At 44.6% G+C, this 21,005-nt stretch overlaps 1 protein-coding gene across 4 annotated transcripts in view; it reads right to left on the bottom strand.

Annotated features, from left to right (window-relative positions):
* Positions 1–1,521: 1,521 nt before the first annotated feature.
* The window catches only part of CIB2 (calcium and integrin binding family member 2), a 50,562-nt gene continuing 31,078 nt past the window's right edge, over positions 1,522–21,005 (bottom strand). The window contains exons 4-6 of one of the 4 annotated variants that reach the window (XM_053272715.1): positions 13,306–13,480; positions 11,384–11,579; positions 1,522–2,784 (exon numbers count right to left, since the gene is read on the bottom strand). In XM_053272715.1, the coding sequence (XP_053128690.1) occupies positions 2,763–2,784; positions 11,384–11,579; positions 13,306–13,480 (393 nt within the window). In that variant the 3' untranslated portion in view covers positions 1,522–2,762. Of the gene's footprint in view, positions 2,785–5,911; positions 6,706–11,383; positions 11,580–13,305; positions 13,481–21,005 lie in introns of those variants that run through there. The other 3 variants (XM_053272716.1, XM_053272713.1, XM_053272714.1) reach the window with 3 other exon arrangements.

The raw sequence follows: 21,005 nt of genomic DNA, 5'->3' as shown, positions 1-21,005 counted from the left end.
GACAAGTCATGCTTGCTATCATTCATTTAAGAACTACAAAGGGGACTTTCTTCACCTTTAATATCCAAGTATCATGTTGAGGGGTCTTCATGCCACTGTCTCTAGAATTCTTACTGTTAATCTAATTTACAGTACAATCCCCTGAGAAGTTCTCTTGTACAATTCCTATTGAACAGAGTGTGAATTAAACTGAATTTGAATTTGAAAACTGGTATAAAACAGAGGCCAAGATTCTTTGGTTTGAGGAAGTCTTTGGTTTGAGTGTCATTTCTCCTTTATGCTCACTAGGTGGTCTTAGGCAAAACATCTCTCACAGTCTCAGCACCCCATTGACAATATCTAGATAATAGCCCTTGTCTACTCTATAGGGTGATTGTAAGAATTACAACATGGTAATGCAAACTGCTTTAAAACACTCAACATGGAAGGATGGGTGGATGGATGGATGGATGGATGGATGGATGGATGGATATTATTTATTCCTGTGGGTTATTTACTTCCTATTTATTCTCAAATCAATCTTATTTAATTTTCCCGGCAGAATGATAAACCCAGGAGGTTCCTCTTTGCTGACAAGAAGACTAAATCCTGAGTACGAAGTCTTATTCTAAAACTTAGTTTGTACTGAAGATCATCGAGAGGAAACCAATCGCAGCTTCATGTCGTAAGGCGAAGATCTCAGTCCTGGGTGCCCAGATGTTGTTGGACGACAATTCCCATCATCCCCAGACATAAGGGCCTTCACTCAGGGGCTCCCAATCTTGGGTCCCCAGATGTTGTTGGACTACAACTCCCATCATCCCCAGACACAAGGGCCTTCAGCCTTAGGGCAAGTGATAGGCCAATTTGCTGGCAATCAGACACTAATCTCACAATAGTCTGAAACTAAAGAAGAAGAAACTTTTGGTGATGTAAGAATTAAGACTTTTAAAGAAAATGTTTTGCTTATGTTTAAAAGAAAATGATCTAGAAAAGCCCAGATGAATCCTTCCTTATGAGTAGTGTGGGCCTCTTCCCCTCCCCTCCCGCTGACACTTATAATGACCTTTTAAATGGTAAAAAGACTTCTGGAATCGACTGTCTCAGCATTCCTCGAGGTGATTTGAGGCTTTCCAAATGGCCAGAATAAATCTGTGGATGGCAGTGTAAAGTGTGTCCTTGGCTCTGTTCTGCCCTGTCCGGTTCACCCTGACATCCCCTCCAGCGGGACATGAAATGGAGATTCATTAGAAGCAAAATAAAATAAAATAAATATACCCATTCAGGAACAGTCACGTATGTTTTTCATCATGACTCCATTCACTTCTGCAGCTGCTGGGTACGTGCTAGTAATTTGAAGATTCCGTTCCTTTTTCATTGTGAAAACTCTCTGCTCCTTCAGCTGAAGGACATGCCTATCAGGAAGCAGTAGGGGTTCATCCTAACATTTCCCTTGAACCCCACCCTCTGAACACAAAAGCAGAAAGCTTTTAATATTCTGATTTCCACCCAGGATAACAATCCACAAAACAGATTAAAAGCAGTGAGAGTTTTAATCATGGAGGCCTTAGATACAGAAGCCATAGGTGTGGATCGGAGCCCTTCATTTCAGACTGTTAGAGAACAGTGATGGTGCATGGTGTGATTGTCGTCATGCCCCAGTTTTCAGTCGAGACTTAAAGGAGAGACGCCATGAAGCTGCTTTGTGAGAAAAGAGAGTGAGAGTGGAGAAAGGAAGTTGCAATCGTGCATTTGACGAGGGAGATTTGCATAGCTGGCTTTTCTTTAAAAATATAAAAGCAGGAAAATGTCCTTTTTGTTGATGATGTGCTTCATGAGTATATTCTTGATGGGTCTTTAGGGGTGCTTTTTTGCCATCTGTTATTATAATAATTGGTTGAGGATATGAGAATAAACAAGGCCAGTGTTCCCTCTAAGAGGAATTCCCAGACGTTGTTGACTACAACTCCCAGAATCCTCCGCTGCAATGGCTTTTGCTTAGAGATTTTGGAAGTTGTAGTCAACAACATCTGGGACTCTCTCTTAGAGGGAATATTGACCTCCTTGAACGCCAAAGGCACAATCCAAAGAGTCTGTTTGCAGAAAGAAATTAAGTTCTTATGCAAATGAAGTAGAAAAGGAACATGGTTCAAGTTTCGTTAAGGTTATGAGCATCCACATTCCACTAGCTGCACAATTACCGAAGCCAATGATATGACCCCAATGGCAAAAATCCAGTGTCCCCATCATCTTCTACTCTACGAATACAATCTTGATTGTAGACATCCATCAATGTCTGTTACTGCTCGGAATAGACCTTGCACTGTGCTATGCAACGATGGAGACATCAACTTTTAAGGCCAGCATTTTGATCTTTTCTGGTTGACTCAGCATATCTTCTAGATCATTTGCTGTTGGGGTGCGATTTTGTGGGAGGGTTTTGTTTTTTTGCTTTGAGGGACAACATTATCAAATCTTTACAAGTATAAAAATCACAGGGTGATACATTGGACAACATTCTGTCTAGTTAAAAAAAATAACAACCCCACCACTTTACACCACAACATTGTTAGTCAACTGTGATGAGCAACAAAAAACCTCCATAGGTAACCCAAAGAACTTGGAAATCCAGGACCCTTTCATACTGTGGCAGAAGTCCAAGCTTATCTGAGTCCCTGTTGCCAAACTAAGGTCATACTGGAAAATGAAAACCCACACGTTGCCTGAGCTTCTGAGAGGCAAGACGGATGTCAAGTGATTTCCAGTGGCTCACACCAGCGTTTTCAGATTCGTATATGGAACGTGCTGCAGAGATAAGAGAGAGAGCTAATATAAGACTGCAACCTCGCTGAATTCAATCAGATCCCACTTATCTAATCCAGAACTTTTTCCCCAGAATGAAAATATAAGAAGAGCTCTTCTGGATCCAACCAAAGGTCCATTAACTACTAACTAGCCTGTCCCAAGCAAAGGTTTCTTGCTTCTAGGAGCTGAGCCATAGAAGGGCAGGAAACTTACAGAGGAACAGGACCACGACCAGCTCCCAGGGTAGGATGAGAACCTGGACAGCTCCAGGAACATAGGAAACTGCCATATACTGCCATATACTGAGTCAGGTCTATCAAGCTCAGTATTGTCTTCACAGACTGGCAGCGGCTTCTCCAAGGTTGCAGGCAGGAATCTCTCTCAGCCCTGTCTTGGAGATGCCAGCGAAGGAACTTGGAGCCTAGATGCTCTTCCCAGAGCGGTTCCATCCCCTAAGGGGAATATCTTCCAGGGCTCACACTTCTAGTCTCCCATTCATAGGCAACCAGCAATGACCCTTCTTAGCTAAGGGGACAAGTCATGCTTGCTACCACAAGACCAGATCTCCTGTAGCAGGTATCCACCAGGGAATATGTATTTATTCTTTTATTTCATTCTTCCTCCAAAGAGCCCAGAACAGTGTACAAGGTTATGCTTTACTCACAACAACCATGCGAGGTAGGTTAGCTTGGTAGGGAAGTGAGTGGCCCAGAGTCACCCAATGAGTGTCATGGCAGAACGAGGATTTGAACCCAAGCCTCCCAAGTCCTAGTCCAACACTCTAACCACTACACCACACTGACTACACTGCACACCTCCTGGGAATGGAGGATGCTCCTTCAGCAGGCATCTGGCCATAGAACATAAGAAGCTACCTTCTTCTACCAGACCACTGGTCCACGTAGCTCAGTATTGTCTACCAAGATAGGGAACAGTGTTTGCAAGTGCTTCTTGTTGGCTGGATTGGGGCCATCATCATAGGAGCATAGGAACATAAGAAGCTGCCATATACCGAGTCAGACCCTAGGTCCATCTAGCTCAGGATTGTCTACACAGACTGGCAGTGGCTTCTCCAAGGTTACAGGCAGGAGTCTCTCCTAACCCTACCCTGGAGATGCCAGGGAGGGAATCTGGAACCTTCTGCATGCAGGTGTTCTTCCCAGAGTTGGAAAAGGCAAAACGACAAATTATACGAAACATTTTGCCAGCTGCCCCTCAGCACAGGAGACATGAACTGAAATCTGAGAATAATAAAAGCTTTCCTCAGAGGAAAATGTATCCATTCTGATCAAGCAATCTTCCAATTGCTGTTTCTATTTGATTATGCTTTACCAAGGAACAATCCTAATTCTAGCTGAAGATATCTGATTACAGTGGGAAGACACGTTTACACGTCTCAGTGCTGTGTCATTGGAAAAGTAAGAAGACAAGAAGCAGCAGAAATAAAAGTATCGGCCAGAAATCTGGGAGAAAATGTTCATCTTCCTCAGGCCCAGGTCTTAGCTCCCACCTCCCGCAACCCCAGCGACAAAGCTCAAAGGAAGAAAACAGAGATGGGGACCAACTGCAGGGCCACTGGGTCACCTAGCTTAGTACTGTCAACACTGATTGGCAGCAGCTCTCCAAGGTTCCAGGCAGGAGTCTCTCCCAGCCCTACCTGGAGATGCTGCCAGGGATCAAACCTGGGTCCTTCTGCATGCAAGCAGATGCTCTTCCATGGAGCCCTGGACCCTTAAGAGGAATATCTTACTGCGCTCCCATGTAGTCTCCTATCCAAATGCAAACCAAGGTGGGCCCTGCTTAGCAAAGGGGACAATTCATGCTCACTACCATAAGACCTCTCTGTTTGGTGCCACCATATTTGCCTCTTTGTTACCTTCTGCTCTCTGGCCACATAGCCAGCTCCTTCAATGCAGAATTGCCCCCTGGGGCAATGACAGTGAAGCTTGCACCAGTCCAATGTCCCAGGGCACACCATTCCATAAGCATCAAATCTGGATGGGCCACTGTGTGAAACAGGATGCTGGACTAGATGGGCCTCGGGCCTGATCCAGCAGGGCTGTTCTTATGTTCTTATGGATGTGACCGGGGCAATTACCACGGCCAAGACTCTCTCTTTAAAGAACATAAGAACAGCCCCACTGGATCAGGCCCAAGGCCCATCTAGTCCAGCTTCCTGTTTCACACAGTGGCCCACCAGACGCCGCTGGAAGCCACAGGTAGGAGTTGAGGGCATGCCCTCTCTCCTGCTGTTACTCTCTTGCAACTGGTACTCAGAGGCATCCTGCCTTTGAGGCTGGAGGTGGCCCACAGCCCTCCAACTAGTCGCCATTGATAGACCTCTCCTCTAGTAGCCGTTGATAGACCTCTCCTCCATGAAGTTCTCCAAACGCCTCTTAAAGCCATCCAGGTTGTTGGCTGTAACCACATCTTATGGCAGAGAATTCCACAAGTGGCTTATGTGTTGTGTGAAAAAGTACTTCCGTTTGTTGGTCCTAGATTTCCCGGCAATCAATTTCATGGGATGACCCCTGGTTCTAGTGTTATGTGAGAGGGAGAAGACTTTCTCTCTATCCACCTTCTCCACACCATGCATGATTTTATAGACCTATATCATTTCCCCCCACAGTCATCTTTTTTCTAAACTAAAAAGCCCCAGGTGTTGTAGCCTTGCCTCATAAGAAAGGTGCTCTAGGCCCTTGATCATCTTGGTTGCCCTCTTCTGCACCTTTTCCAGTTCTACAATGTCCTTTTTTAGATGTGGTGACCACAACTGTACACAGTACTCCAGGTGTGGCCGCACCATAGTTTTGTATAAGGGCATTATAATATTAGCTGTTATGTTTTCAATCCCCTTCCTAATGATCCCTAGCATGGAATTGGCCTTTTTCACAGCTGCCGCACATTGAGTCGACACTTTCAATGAGCTGTCCACCACGACCCCAAGATCCCTCTCCTGGTCAGTTCGGATCCCATCTGAGCAATTTTGAGGTTGCCTGCCACACCATCTGTACAAATCTGTAGTGTGTGTGTGAAATATATATATTTTATTTTATTTTATTTTTTTAAGAGTTCAGCCTCCACAATGATTTATAAAACAATTTCCTGTGGAAAATGTAACCAGTCTTGTAGAACAGAACACTTAGACACTGCCAGCTTCCAGTGCTAATGGCTCCATTAAAATACAAGCAGCTTCAAAAGGAGAACTTTTTAAAATCAACCCACAGGGATCACATTTTCTGAACCAGCCACTGTCTCAGTCATTTACAACTTATTTCTACTTCTGGGACTCGGGCCAACACTGACCATTTCCTCTGCCCTGGTCAGCTATTAGAGGGGAAGGGAGGGCTCTCATCCCCTGCCCCCATATCTCCTCTTCAAATATTTGAGAGAGCAAGAGAGAAAATATATTTTCTTGCACCACAGGAATGCAAATCAGACAGGGCTCTCTTGAGTTCCTGTTCCTGTTTCTGACAGCAGCACAAAGTTATATAGATTACCTCCAGGGAATTATAAAGAAACACTGTCCTCAGTCTTTGCAAAAAGTCACTGACTCAGATTACAGTGGGAAGACACGTTTAGGTCTCTGGAATGGAGGAATTATGGGAGGGACCACAGTTTTTGTATGTCCAGACTGCTCATCTTTGCCCAGTACTTGCTGCCTCCATGGCCAGAATTTGACCTGGCCCACGCGGTGACCTCAGCTTCGGACTGCCAACTGATCAGGAAAACACCACCTGCCCAGATCCTTTGAACAGAGGTTTTATATGCGGAAATCAGAAGGTGATGCTTTTCATGGAATGAAGCTGAAAGGTTTCACCCTAGGTGGAGCCAGAACAGTTTGGAATTACAAGAAGCTGATTCTGGCTCAACAGTAGGAGGAATTTCATGACTGGAAGAGCCATTGGAAAGTGGAAGAATCTGAAACACAGGAAGATAAGAAGCTGCCATAAACCAAGTCTGACCATTCTACGAATCCAGGCCTTCACAGGTTAAGTCCAACAAGCAAACCACGAAACTACACCGGCATCAAGTAAAGTAGGACACACTTGAAAGGTGTGGGAAACCAAATCTAAGAAGCTCTACCCAAAAAAGTGACATCTATTTGTTTGTTTGTTTGTTTGTTTGTATTTATATCCCGCTTTTCTTTTGAGCCCAGACCCTGGTACAAGGTCATGTTTATCCTCACAACAATCTTGTGTGAGGTAGGTTAGGCTGAGAGATAAGCGACTGGCACAGTCACCCAGTGAGTTTCATGGCTGAATGGGGATTTGAACTCGGGTCTCCCCAGTCCTAGTCCAACACTCAAATCGCTGCACCACAGGAAGTTGTCTTCTACTGAGTCAGACCATTGGCCCATCTAGCTCAGGATTGTCTACACTGACTGGCAGCAGCTTCTCCAAGGTTCCAGGCAGGATTCTCTCCAAACCCTACCTGGCGGTGCTGCCAGAGAGTGAACCTTCTGTATACAAGCAGATGCTCTACCACTGAGCTAAGCCCCCATCCCTTAAGGGGAATCCCTTACAGTGCTCACATGTAGTCACCCATCCAAATGCAAACCAGAACAGACCCTGCATAGCAAAGGGGACAATTCAGGCTTGCTACCATAAGGCCGGTTCTTTCCCCAATCAAGCCTGTGCATCAACTGGGAACAGAGCGGTAATGAAGACCTGATAAATTCCCTACACAGTGTAAGCACAGCCAGCTGAAATGCATTAAGACAAAGCTGTCTGATATTACAAGGAGGAGTAATGAAAGTAACAGTATACAGAGGCATCAGGACAGTAAGTCAGAATCAACGGGTCAGCCTGGCGCCAGCTCTTCCTCTTTTAGGGAATAAATGAATCCCCTCTGGGATTACTGTTCTCCTCCTTCTCCAGACAGAGAGCATCTTGTGCAAAATGACAAGGACCGGTCCAACGTTTGGGCTGTGGCTTGAGAATGGTTCCTGGGATGCTCTCTGATACAGAGGTGTGCCTAGGTAATTTTGGAGTCTGGACCTAAAAGCCTTTGGACCTAAAATTTAATTGTAAGCCATTTTGAAAGGGCGGTATATAAATCAAATAAATAAATAAATAAATAAATAAATAAATAAATAAATAAATAAATAATAAAAGCCCCCACTGCTAGTTAAGCATCATGCCCCTACACATACAGACACGGTATTTTTAATACTTGGTGAATTTAACAGCATTTTATTTAATGTATTTTAACAGCAACTGAACTCACAAGAATGTAAGAATATAAAACCAGGAGTGGAGCCAGCAAATGGCGGCCTGTGTTCCACCCTGCCCAGTGGCACCACCAGTGATGTCATGCCCATAACGTCATGCACACAGGGGTGTGACTCAGGCTCCAGAGAGTCTGGAGCAAGCTCTCCCCCTCTCATTTCAGGCAGCGTTTGCTGCCTGACAGCGTTTATTTCCCTACTCCGCTACTTATTTCATACTCAGCCACCTGGAGTACACTGCTCCAGACAATGCTACTGTCCCTTTCAAGACAAGGACCAGGGGTGCCCCAGACCTTGGATAGCAACCAGGTCAACAGGTCAGGACCATGGACAGAGCTGATCAGGAGAATTCCACCTGGCACAGCATGGGCCTGCAGCACAGCACGGTGACCACATCATACAGGTGGGCCTTCAGGCAATCGGGCCACACCCTTTGCGTGTGACATCATGCACAATGGGGGCTCCAGCGGCCCTTTTCATTGGTGGCCCGGGTTCTTTGAACCCATTCACTCAATGATGGCTCCACCCCTGTATAAAACAGGCATATTTCTACAAATATGCATGTGCAGAAACATTTCAACCCACAACTTAACATAGTCCCATCCCACATATTTCTTTCCCCACTCCCCGCTCTGTCTAAAGCACCCAGCACAGGTCACACTCAGCCACCTGGAGTATCCTGCTCCAGATGATGCTACTGTCTCTTCCAAGACAAGGACCATGGGTGCCCCAGACCTTGGACAGCAACTAGGGCAACAGGTCAGGACCATGGACAGAGCGGATCAGGAGAATTCCACCTGGCACAGTGACCACATCACCCAAGAAAGACCCTAAGGGTGTGGAGGCCCTGGACTTTGGGGTAAGTCCAGGGGTAAGTGAGCCTCTGGTCTTATATACTCAGTGCCAAGTAACAAAGGGGTTCCCAACCTTGGGTCCCCAGATGCAGTTGGACTACAGCTGGGCCACATCATCCCCAACCACAATGGCCTCTAGTTTCTTTGCTGGGTGGGTGCTTCGTTTTCCTTGCTCAGAGTGCAGAAGAGAGAAGAAGCACCCAGTCAGCAAAGAAACCCCTTGCCAGCTGAAAGAGGTCCCTTATTTAGCAACAAGACTAGTTAGTTTTTAGAAACTTTGCCAAAAAACTTTAGGGAATTTGCCAAAAGCCCAGATGACTTGCAAGTAAAAAAACTGGTTCCATTTTAAAAAGGTCTGTGAGTCTGCTGAATTATATGGCTATAATATTTGTCTTTTATTTCACAGATATACATTCATTGGGTTTTAATGTGCAGTGAGGCCATGTTCAATAACTCTTGAAATAGCTACAGTGCATTTGGCCTCACCTATTCCTGTAATGACTCCAATTTTGGTTTAAAAAGCAGGAGAAGGAGACCTTTCAAATGATAGTGTTGGACCCATCTGTTCTAAATGAACAAAATATTTCAACCAAGGCACTAAGGAGTGACAAGAGGGTGTTGATTGAGCTGCAGCTTTGAACTGTGCTTTTAAAAAAACAAACGTTTACTTTATATTCTGCCTTTCACTCCTCACGGCTCCAGTCCAACTGCATGGTGACCTAGGAATTAGTTCCACTGAAGACAGTGGGACTTACTTCTGAGTAAGCACGGATAGGATTGGGCAGTATAAAGCTCAGTTTTAGGGCCTCATTCCAAACCTTGAGCATGTCACACAGACTAAAACAAGAGACACCCTTGGGTACTTTTAAACTTAACATCCCTATTCTCATTCTGCCTTGTCTGTTATTGAAGAACTCCAATCCATAACCCTGTCAAGATCTGAGGACACAGCTCTGTCAATGTCCTCCACTTCAGAGGGATCTTTAAAGGACCTTTTTAGCGTGGTGGAGCCCCACCACCACCACCACCACCAGCGAACCACGGGAGCAAGTACCTGCAAGACCAGATGAGGTCCCTTTAAAAAACCAAAGCTTGCAAATGAAAGGGGTGTGGCCAAGTCCCCCTGTCTAAGCAGCAGTCTAAAAAACCCAGCAGTTCCTTGAGTCACTCATCTGGAACAACGTTTCCAACTGCTGAATTCTCCTGATCAGCTCTGTCCGTGGTCCTGACCTTTTGCCCTGGGAGCTGTCCAAGGTCTGGGGCACTCCTCATCCTTGTCTTGGAAGAGACAGTAGCATCATCTGGAGCAGGATACTTGAATAACTAGGGCATTATTCATTAAATCCCCTCTCCTCGGTAATTGAGGAAGAGATCCCAATTACTATCAGCCTCTTCTGTCTTTTCATATACTTCCTGGACTCCATCTTATCAGGCTTTTAGTTTATATGTTTTAAAGTTTTATTGATGGTTATTTGAATTGGTTGTATATAATTTAAGGTTTTGAATGTTGTGTTTTAATTTGTAAACTGCTGAGATATTTGATATAGGGCGGTATAGAAATGCCATAAAACAAATCAAATAACAGCTAAGTGATGCAATTCATTGGCTATTGAGTGGGGACATGGATTTTTACTCTTTCCCTCCCATTATTACTCTCTCTTCCTATTATTTGAGGGTGGGAATTTTTACTCTCTCCCTCTACTTATGAGACATTGGGGTTTTGGTAACACGACTGGTTGACACTGTAACAGGATTGGCTAGTTACTGCCAGTTTTGCTGAGTCATGATGTTGAGTTATCGTATTTAAGAACACGTTTCAGCCACTGAAACGTAACACTGAAACTGATGTGTTACATTGAAATGTTTGCTTCTAACATCTGTTTTATGTTTTATTTTACTTGTGCATTAAAGAGCTTTTGGTAAGAAGCTTGTGTTCTTTGAAGGATGCATATTTCATTGCCGTTATATTGTCTTAATAATTAATCTTCCCCCAGGTTCTCAGTTGGTGCTTGGACTGCAGGCTCGAATCCACCCGATGATGTCCACTGATTCTGAACTGCCCCCATCTTTGTCCCCTGCTAAGTGAGCAAAGAGGCACTTTTTTCAAGTGGTGATTCTCTTTATTTATCAGGAGGAGAGCAACTAGCCCTATCCCTCCCCAGCACATCATCCCTCCAGTGGGTGTTGCTGGTGTCTATCATATGTTTCTTTTTTAGATTGTGAGCTTTTGGGGACAGGGAGTCATTCTATCTATCTGTCTATCTGTCTATCTATCTATCTATCTATCTATCTATCTATCTATCTATCTATCTTTGTTGTCTTTTTCAACAAAGAGTTCGCTTTGGGAACTCTTTGTTGAAAAGTGTTATATAAATATTTGTCATATTCATGTTTGTATCTTTTCATGTTCTGATCCTCCTTTCTCCACATAGACAGCCAACACCAGACAGAGATGACCTCATCTCATCATGCCCAGAATACCTGTTGGATTATGTGAGCATGGAATGCCCTATACCTGAGAAAGTCTGGAGCCTTGGAAATCATGTTTTCAAAATCGGTGTAGTTAAGCTTTCCGTCCGCATCCATATCAGCCTCCTCGATGACTTTCTCGCACACCAGACTAACTTCTTCTTCTGTCAACTCTTCTTTCGTCAGCCTGTTGAGGGTTTGTTCCAGGTCAGATTTACAAATGAAGTTGTCCACGTTAAAATCTAAACATGCAAAGAGCAGGCGGGGATGGGGGGGAGAAAAAGAGAATCAATATGCCTCTCGTCCAGCGTCGTCTTAAGAAAAACGACAACCAAGGATACTGAAAAGCATCTCTTTCTGTCACTGTGTGTACAGAAGCCCAATTAAAAATGTGAGAAGGGTCATGCTAGCTGGCCTGTAGCTACAGAAATATCTCTGGGGGCCAGAAACCCTCAGGAATATTTGGGGTTCTGACTCCCCAGATAAGTATCACCACAGGAGCGTAGGGAACTCTTTGGCAGCCTGGGGGTGTGCTGTCCACGTGTTTGAGCATGCATGCTGGCTCTGCCCCCTCCGCTGGCATCAGCACATTGACACAGGGGGCAGGGCCGGCACCCAGAAAGGAGGCTCCATAGCCCCATTCCTGCTCTTTCCAAGCTGGCAGATGCAGCTGGGTACTTTCTTTCTCACCCTTGTTCTGGGCAAGGCTGAGTGTGGGGGGAGGAGGACAAAGGGGTTCATTGGGAGAGGGGAAAGAGGGCACTGTGGCGCCCCTGAACCCTGGTGGGCCCGGTATATTTGCCCCTGCTGGCTAGGCCACAGTATCACCATGTTAAAAGTGGAAAGTATGCTCCTGTAATTCTACTTAAAATGACTTGTTTACTTATAGAAAACTTGGTACATGGAAGAGCATTCAAAAATGGCGCCCCCTACTTGCAGTCTGAAGTGCTACCAGCTGCTCTAGCACCTCAGATTTCAACCACCTCATTCCATTGTATGAGTAGACCAGCCACAGAAAGAGGGGTAACAGGCAACCAGCCCTGACACTAGCGGGGGGGGGGGTCAGTGGCAGCTGAAGTCTGGACGCAGCGGCAGCCCCCTTCACCCCACCCCCTATGTCTGACATCAGATGCAGGTGGTTAGCCATGCCCCCACATCTGGCGTCAGATGCAGGGGCGTGGTCTAGCTCCCGAATGGGGCTGCATGGGGCTGGAGGAGGGGCCTTCCCTCCTCCAGCCAAGATCAAATCTAAGATGGTGTCAGTTTGTCTAAGCTTTGGGTCCCACAAACAATCTGAGCTTCCCACCTTCATGATCACGTGGACGTCAATAACCCGCATTTAACTACAATTGCAGAGATCGTGAGAACCCGGCCATAAATAAAAGCCTTGGAGATATGATTACCTTTCTTGCAGAAATGGCCAGCCAGATGCCTGAGGTTTTGAAAAGAAATCCACAGTGACTGTTTTACTGAAGATTAGCCAACTTGCTAAATGTCATCCTGCAGGCTTCGTAATTAAATATGGCTCATGCTAATCCTGCTTATTGGGCCGAGGGCAATAAAACAAATGCTCACAATGGCCTTTTAATAGTCATCTTATTATACATTTGCAGGATTAATCACTAGACAGCTGATGCAGAGAGGAGAAACGTCCACTGCCACCAGCTGTTTTGTGAACCATACAGGGTGGAGTTGATCATCTTAGTGGCTATGCACTGTACTGTAGCCCTAATGGCAAGCAGGGCTCAGGGGCATAGCCACCGTTGGGCGACTGGGTTCAAAGAACCCAGGCCGCTGCCCCTCAAAGGCACGGAGAGCCACTCCTGGCTGTGCTGCGAACTCAGTGCTGGCCTTGATCCCTGAGACTGACCCAGAATTTGGTGGTGTATTTTTGCTCACAGTACTGCTTAACAGAATGATACGGAACCAACAGGTCTGTTTTCAGATCTGTTGCCACCCCGCCCTTACCATAGACCTTAAAGGCATAGATTGCTTTCAGCTCTCGGGGTGCCGTTTCACTGAGTGCAGAGAACATGTCGACAAAGTCGTTGAAGCTCAGGCTCCCCTCGTCGTCTTCAGAGAAAGAGTGGACGATCCTCTCCCTGAAGGGGTTCTCCTGCAGAAAGACGGAATTCATAAGATCCTTGCAGAAAATTAGAAAGGAAAAAAGCAGACATGATTTAGATAAGGCGCTTGAATGTTGGCTTCCCTCTTGCCAAGTACCTTCAAACATCTTAAAATACAAGTTCAGGATTCATCCCATTTACAGAGTTCTCGCCATCATTTATACACTTCTATCATGTCGCCTTTTTTCCAAAGAGCCCCAGATGCTTAGCCTTGCCTCATAAGGAAGAGGCTCCAGGCCCCTGATCATCTTGGAACATAGGAACATAGGAAGCTGCCATATACTGAGTCAGAACATTAGTCTATCTAGCTCAGTATTGTCTTCACAGAGTGGCAGCAGCTTCTCCAAGGTTTCAGGCAGGAATCTCTCTCAGCCCTATCTTGGAGAAACCAGGGAGGAAACTTGGAACCTTCTGCTCTTCCCAGACTGGCTCCATCCTTTAAGGGGAATATCTTTCTAGTCTCCCTTTCATATGTAACCAGGATGGACCCTGCTTAGCTAAGCGGACAAGTCATGCTCGCTACCACAAGACCAGCTCTCCTTCTTTGTTGCCCTCTTCAAGTACCTTGAAGTTCTACAATGTCCTTCTTAAGATATGGCTTCACACAAGCTCAATAAGCAATCAATAAGCAAAGGTCCACACTTAAGGTTGATGCGGGCCATCTCCTGCCCCGGGGCCTTACAGAGAAGAACACTGCCAGATTTAGACCCTCTTTGTTCTTCAGGCCATGCCCAGTTGGGAACAGACGCCATCTGTAATGCTGGTGTCTATACACAGATGGAACACACAAGGAGCAGCTAGCTGGGGCTTCAGCAGTCTCCTCTTTCTCGGCCTCTCCATCGCTACCAATTGGTTTCCCTTACAACAGCCGAGTATATTACCACTGGATCCAGTTACGGTGCAGCAGTCTGCAAACTGATGAATTAAGGGCATTTCAGAAGCAGACCTAGGTAATGGACCTGGAGCGCATTTCACTCATACCAGGGAATCCCGTCAGTCCCAGCCCAGCCCATGAAGCCATTTTATCTGCCCCAGTGACCCTATGAAACATTCATCCATGTGCCGTTAAAAGAATTGCCCACACTTATGGAAACAAAAATTTGTTTTAAGTTGCAAGCAATCTCTTATGTTCTCATTCTGTTCACACAGCATATTCAATGCACATACAATCTGTGTACAGATCACATACATGCAGATCTGTATGCATATAGAATTATTAACGTGTTATATTCAACATACATACAGTAGTACACTCCCTATCTGTATCCTGCCTTTAAGGGGCCCTGCATGCTGTCTCACTTTTTAAATGAACACACTGATACCTTTTAACTCTAATTTACCATATTTACCTTAAATGCCATTTAGCCAGGCTTTTAGTTCATTGTTTTAAAGCTTCGGGTTTTAGAGTTTTTATTGTATTTTAAACTGTTTTAATCACATTCATGTTTTAATGGGCTTTTTTAAGATGGTGAACCACCCAGGGCCATTTTTGTTTTGGGGTGCTATAGAGATGTACTAAACAAATAAAATAAATAAATAGAATGATCCAAGATGAGGTTTTCCTCCCATTCTTTCCTGTTAAATATGGAGTGTTTTGTTTTTTTAAAATTATTTCTTGTTTACACAGTCAGACAGGTGTTATTGACTGGTTTGTTTTATCCAGACATCGAGTCCTTCCCAAGGACCTAGGATGGCTGAATTTTATTGTCAGTTGTTATAGATATCGTCGCAGAATATAGGCTGTTCTATTATTATTATTATTATTAACATTTATATCCCGCTCTTCCTCCAAGGAGCCCAGAGTGGTGTACTACATACTTAAGTTTCTCCTCGCAACAACCCTGTGAAGTAGGTTAGGCTGAGAGAGAAGTGACTGGCCCAGAGTCACCCAGCAAGTCTCATGGCTGAGTGGGGATTTGAACCTGGGTCTCCCCGGTCCTAGTCCAGCACTCTAACCACTACACCACGCTGGCTCTTTAATTCAGAATCCTCTTTCATTGGGGTAAATACAGGTATAATCTGTATTTCATCTCTATTTTTTAAGGCACCATCCTAAATTCAGAGTCACATTCTGTTTGGGTAAATATGCTACTCATTCACACAAAAATATGTACACATTTACAGACACCTGTATGTATGTACAACATAAAGTCTAAATAGAGTATCATGTGTCTGGGTTTTGTATGTATTGCCCTGACTAGTGGCTGAGATGGCCAGTCAAATTATTTCATATTGTTCCAAGCCACCCTGAAGGACAGAAGAGGGATAAATCTATTTTCTATGAATAAATTCTTCAAATACTCTAGCTTTATCTATGGGGGGAATCCATAGCTCAGTTAGCTGCAGTGAAAATCACAGAGGCTTGCAACTGAGAAAATTTCAAATCATCAACAATTATGAAGTCCTTGAAAGTCACAGAGGGAGACAAATGAACTGATTCATAGGCCAATTCTGTAATTATCTGCTCAGAAGGAAGGTCAATTGAGTTCAATGGTATTTACTCCCAAGTAAGTGTGCACAGGAGTGTGGGCTTCATGACTCATATAAGAGGTGAAATTGGTTGTGTTAACTGACAAGTGGGCATCCTTGCAAAATAATGGAAGAAACTCAGTCAATAAATGAAGCTTGAAAGCTGAAAAAAATAAAGTTTGTTTAAAATGTCATATTGTATTTTTTAACTTCTTTTCCCTGTTTTGAGATTTGTTTGTTGTGTTTTATGTATTTTTATTGGAAGTTTTTAAACGTGCTGTGAGCCACCCGGAGAACAATTTGCTATGGGACAGTTAACAAATAAAGGTTTTATTTGTTGTTGCTGTAGTTGGAATTTATTTTTGAATTCTTTTTTTTAATTCTTACAATTTAAAAACAAAAAGGCAACAAAGTTATACTACAAACTATAGAAATTTAATTCCCTGGGCAACAAATCTTCACACCCACATGCACACACCACACACTTCCCATTTTCCTCCAATCAATGCACGACTCATCCCTTCCAACCGAGCCTGATCCCTGATCCCATCTAGGGCAAAATATGGTTTTCCTTTGTCTCAAAGCTTCCTGCAAAATGTGGGCAAAATATTCCTGGTTAATTTTGATTTCAACTCAACAGTTGCCCATTTCATCTGGCTGAAATTTAGACTCTGGTGCACTCTCCCTGGAGCAAGGCTTTTAAAAGAAAAATTTGGAACACTACAGTAGTACATAAAAGCATAAGAAAAGCCCCAATGGGTCAGGCCAAAGCTCCTCCAGACCAGCGTCCTGCCTCTAGCAGCGGCCAAGATCCACTTGGGAAACCCACAAGTTGGGGGGAAGGGAAAGTGGTGCTCAGGGGATGGCCACCTAAGAACATAAGCAGATATGAACAGCCCTGGTGGATCAGGCCCAAGGCCCATCTAGTCCAGCATCCTGTTCCACACAGTGGCCCACCAGATGCCACTGAAAGCCTACAGGCAAAAGTTGAGGGCATGCCCTCCTTCCTGCTATTACTCCCCTGCAACTGGTACCCAGAGGCATCCTGCCTTTGAGGCTGGAGGTGGCCAATAGCCCTCCAACTAGTAGTCATTGATAGACTTCTCCCCCATGAAGTTATCCAAACCCCTCTTGAAGCCATCCAGGTTGTTGGCTGTCACCACATCTTCTGGCAGGGAATCTCACAAGTTGATTACGCGTTGTGTGAAAAAGTGCAGTACTTCCATTTGTTGGTCCTAAACTTCTTGACAATCAATTTCATGGCATGACCCCTGCAGATCTCTTCCAGCAACTTTCATAAGGTCTCATAGTAATGAGCTGGCTTGAAATATCGGGGCCTGGGGTTCTAGTAGAACCCCACTTTAATTTTCACATTAATGCAAATTGGGCATTTCTTGGATTTTTGGGACAGCACATCTTCTTTCGGAATGGCACTCCCCCCCCCTGCCCCCCGCCGGGACAGGACATTTTGTGTCTGGTTGCACATTTAAGCACACCCTGCCTAGGAGCGGATGGCCCTGTGAATATATGGAGTTACAAGGCCATAGATATGCTGTAAAGTAATCCTCAGGGTTGTGAATAGGTCAAGCAACCCAGCAGCAATAGCCTGATAGAAACCCAAGTTGATGCAGGGATTAATCTTGGAGTTTCCTTGGAGTGTGGAACAGATCCGGGGTGGGAAGTACAGGTGCCCAGGTGGCAAAATTTAAGATAATTACTAATTAGGACAACACGAAAGCATTAAGAGAAAAGCACCTGCATTAGATATGCATTCTTCTTACAGTGCTGTTTTCCCTAGAATATGTATCTCCAGCAAAACAAGGGAGATGTTTCTGCTAACAAATTCAGTTCATGTTTGTCACAGAACATTCTGCTACTGCTACAGATATTGATATACCTCTCTTCAACCAAAGTTTTCAAAGCGGTTTAATTAAAAAAATAAATACATAAATTAGATGGATCCCTGTCCCCAAAGGGCTCACAATCTAAAAAGAAACATAAGGCAGATACCAGGAAAAGCCACTGGAGGGGTTCTGTGCTGGAGATGGATAGGGCCAGGTGCTCTCCTCCTGCTAAATATAAGAGCCACTTTAAAATAAGTCTCTTTGCTCAGTTATCGGGGGTGAATAAAAATTCACCCATGCTCACTGAGGGGTTAATTTTAACTGTGAATAAAAATGCAGTTTGTCATAAATTGGGGGCAGGGCTAGAACGATATTTGGGGAACATATGGTTTTAAAATTACTCTTGGGTCTACTGGTCCAAGTACGGCAGGAATTTAAGGGTTCTGAACACAACCTGAGGTGCCATCAAATTTCACTGAATGCATGACCAGCTCATCCACTCCAGGCATACCACTGTTCCAGCACAAAATATCCCCTGGGGCTGTGTGCATTCTGCATTTCTGAACTAGAAGAGGATAGTGGCTTGGCCCAGAATTCAGCATGCTGAGAAGCTCAGAGCTGCACAGCTTTGGCCCTCCCACTGAGGTTGGACTACAACTCCCATAATCCCTGACTACTGGGCTCTGTGGCTGGGGATTATGGGAGGTGTAATCTGACTGCAGCCAGAGAGCCAAGTTCTGCAGCCCTGATTAGAGCGAGCAGAACCAAACACATCTTTTAATCTGAATAATTTGTGCAGGTTGTGGAACGGAGTTTTCCTTACTGCAGAATCTGGAGCTGAGTTTTGTTTCGGTAACTGCACACTCCACATTGGCACAGGGCGCAGTTGGCACAAGGAACTGCACAAGCCAGTGGGAATCTCCGGTTTGTGCCTCTCTGGATGGACAGGCAATAGAGGACAGGTCTATCAATGGCTACTAGTCTGGTGGCTTTAGACCACCTCTAGCCTCGGAGGCAAGATGCCTCCAAATACCAGTTGCAGGGGAGCAACAGCAAGAGAAAGACCAAGCCCCCACCCCCTGCCTGTGGGCTTCTCGGAGGCATCTGGTGGGCCACTGTATGATGCTGGACTAGATAGGCCTTGAGCCTGATCCAGTTGGGCTGTTCATACGTTCTTATGTATCCACGTCCTCATTTCTTTCTCTCATCCAAGCAGCACAATGAAATTTAGGAAAGGAGGCGGGATAGTGCTCCCAGTACAAACCATTTAGCCATCAAATCTATGCACAGAATAGGGATTGCATTAGGATGGCAAACATTTACTTCTCTAAGATAACCCATTGACTGTTTTACAGGCTATAGATGTGTACTCTATTATGCCAAATTAACATTGCATTACATTTTAACATAATAAGTTTCACTGGTCTCAGAAGAGCAATAGTCCATAGTCTATCACTTAAAGGTTTATAGGTAAGTAGTAAACCTTTCATTGCCCTCACTTCATTTTCTGTCCTCTTGATCACAGTTTACGCCATGGTGGCAAAGAGATTCATTCGGGCTGAAGGGACATCTTGTCGGATCTTAGAACAGATCATGGCAGTGCTTTCTGTTAGACAAAAATCTAAGCCCAAAGGCACAGATCCTGAAGAGGCTTGGTGCTGATCCACACAACCACCTTCCAGTTAAGATGTTACACTCCAAGAGCATAAGAAGAGCCCTTCTGGATCAGGCCCAAGGCCCATCTAGTCCAGCATCCTGTTTCACACAGTGGCCCACCAGATGCTGCTGGAAGCCCACAGGCAGGAGTTGGGGGCATGCTCTCTCTCCTGCTGTTACTCCCCTGCAACTGGTATCCAGAGGCATCCTGCCTCTGAGGCTGGAGGTGGCCTATAGCCAGAGGTGTATCTAGGGTGGGGCAGGCAGGGCACGTGCCCCAAGTACCACTTGAAGGGGGTGCCATTTTTTAAAATTAATTTTTTAATGGCTACCAAAAACAAAATGGCCACTGCGCATGCTCAAATGGCCTCTTTGTGGCCCTAGGCCATGCCAGGCCTCACAGAGGCCATTTGAGCATGTGCAGTGGCCATTTTGTTTTCAGCTGCCTTTTTAATAAACAAAATTATTTTTAAAAATGGCCACCGCACATTCTCAAATGGTCCCTGTGAGGCCCTAGAGGCCAGCAGGGGGAGGGAGAATCTTTTAAGACCCCTCCTCCCATGGCCTTCAGGAAGCCCCCCAAAGGGGCTACATGTAAAAAAAACTAATTTAAAATAATATAAGTCACTGTACACATATTCAGATTGGCACTATGTACAGAGAATCAGGGCTTGTGAATACTGAGCTGACGCTTAAGAGCTAGGATTGTATTTATTTGCTCTTACTTTGCTTCTTGTGATAAGTGAGTTAAATGTGATGTCTTAATAATATGGCTATTAATGGTGGGTTTGTCTTTGAATCAGTGTGAAATCCTTAGTATTAAGGCCACTGGGAGTTTCTTGCTCTCTTTCTCTTATTTTAACTGTCTTTCTGAAATACTAGAATATATTCCAAGCAGTGACACAGTTTACTCTTCATATCCTTTAATTATTTTCAGTGTATCTTGGAAAAGTCAAATTCTCCATTTATTTTTAATACTTATGTAATAGTGATGCTGCAATGCATAGAAGAGAATTAGACAGGCACTTCTGTTTAGTTTTCCAAGTACACCTCCACATGGTATTTGGGTATTTCATGAGCCCCAGCATACTGAAATTTGTAGTTTTCCAGCATTTTTTGAACTGGCTACGTCCACTGCTAAATAGTTTTTGAAATATTAAAAGATTAATGAGCTTGACTTGTATTTTTCAGCTGATATTATGGTAATGTTATCTGAAAGATGGGTGTCAGATATTTGGACAGGGGGCGCAATTTCAGTGCTTGCCCTAGGCGCTATTTTCCCTAGATATGCCTCTGCCTATAGCCCTCCCACTAGTAGCCGTTGATAGACCCCTCCTCCATGAAGTTATCCAAACCCCTCTTAAAGCCATCCAGGTTGTTGGCTGTCACCACATCTTATGGCAGAGAATTCCACAAGCTCATTATGCGTTGTGTGAAAAAGTTCTTCCACTTGCTGGTCCTAAATTTCCTGGCAACCAATTTCATGGGATGACCCCTGGTTTTAGTGTTATGGGAGAGGGAGAAGAATTTCTCTCTGTCCACTTTCTCCACACCATGCATGATTTTATAGACC

The sequence above is a fragment of the Hemicordylus capensis genome, chromosome 10, assembly GCF_027244095.1.
Source record: "Hemicordylus capensis ecotype Gifberg chromosome 10, rHemCap1.1.pri, whole genome shotgun sequence".
Lineage (NCBI taxonomy): Eukaryota > Metazoa > Chordata > Lepidosauria > Squamata > Cordylidae > Hemicordylus > Hemicordylus capensis.
Note: the sequence above shows the minus strand (reverse complement) of the source record. Positions and strands in the feature narration are given on the sequence as shown.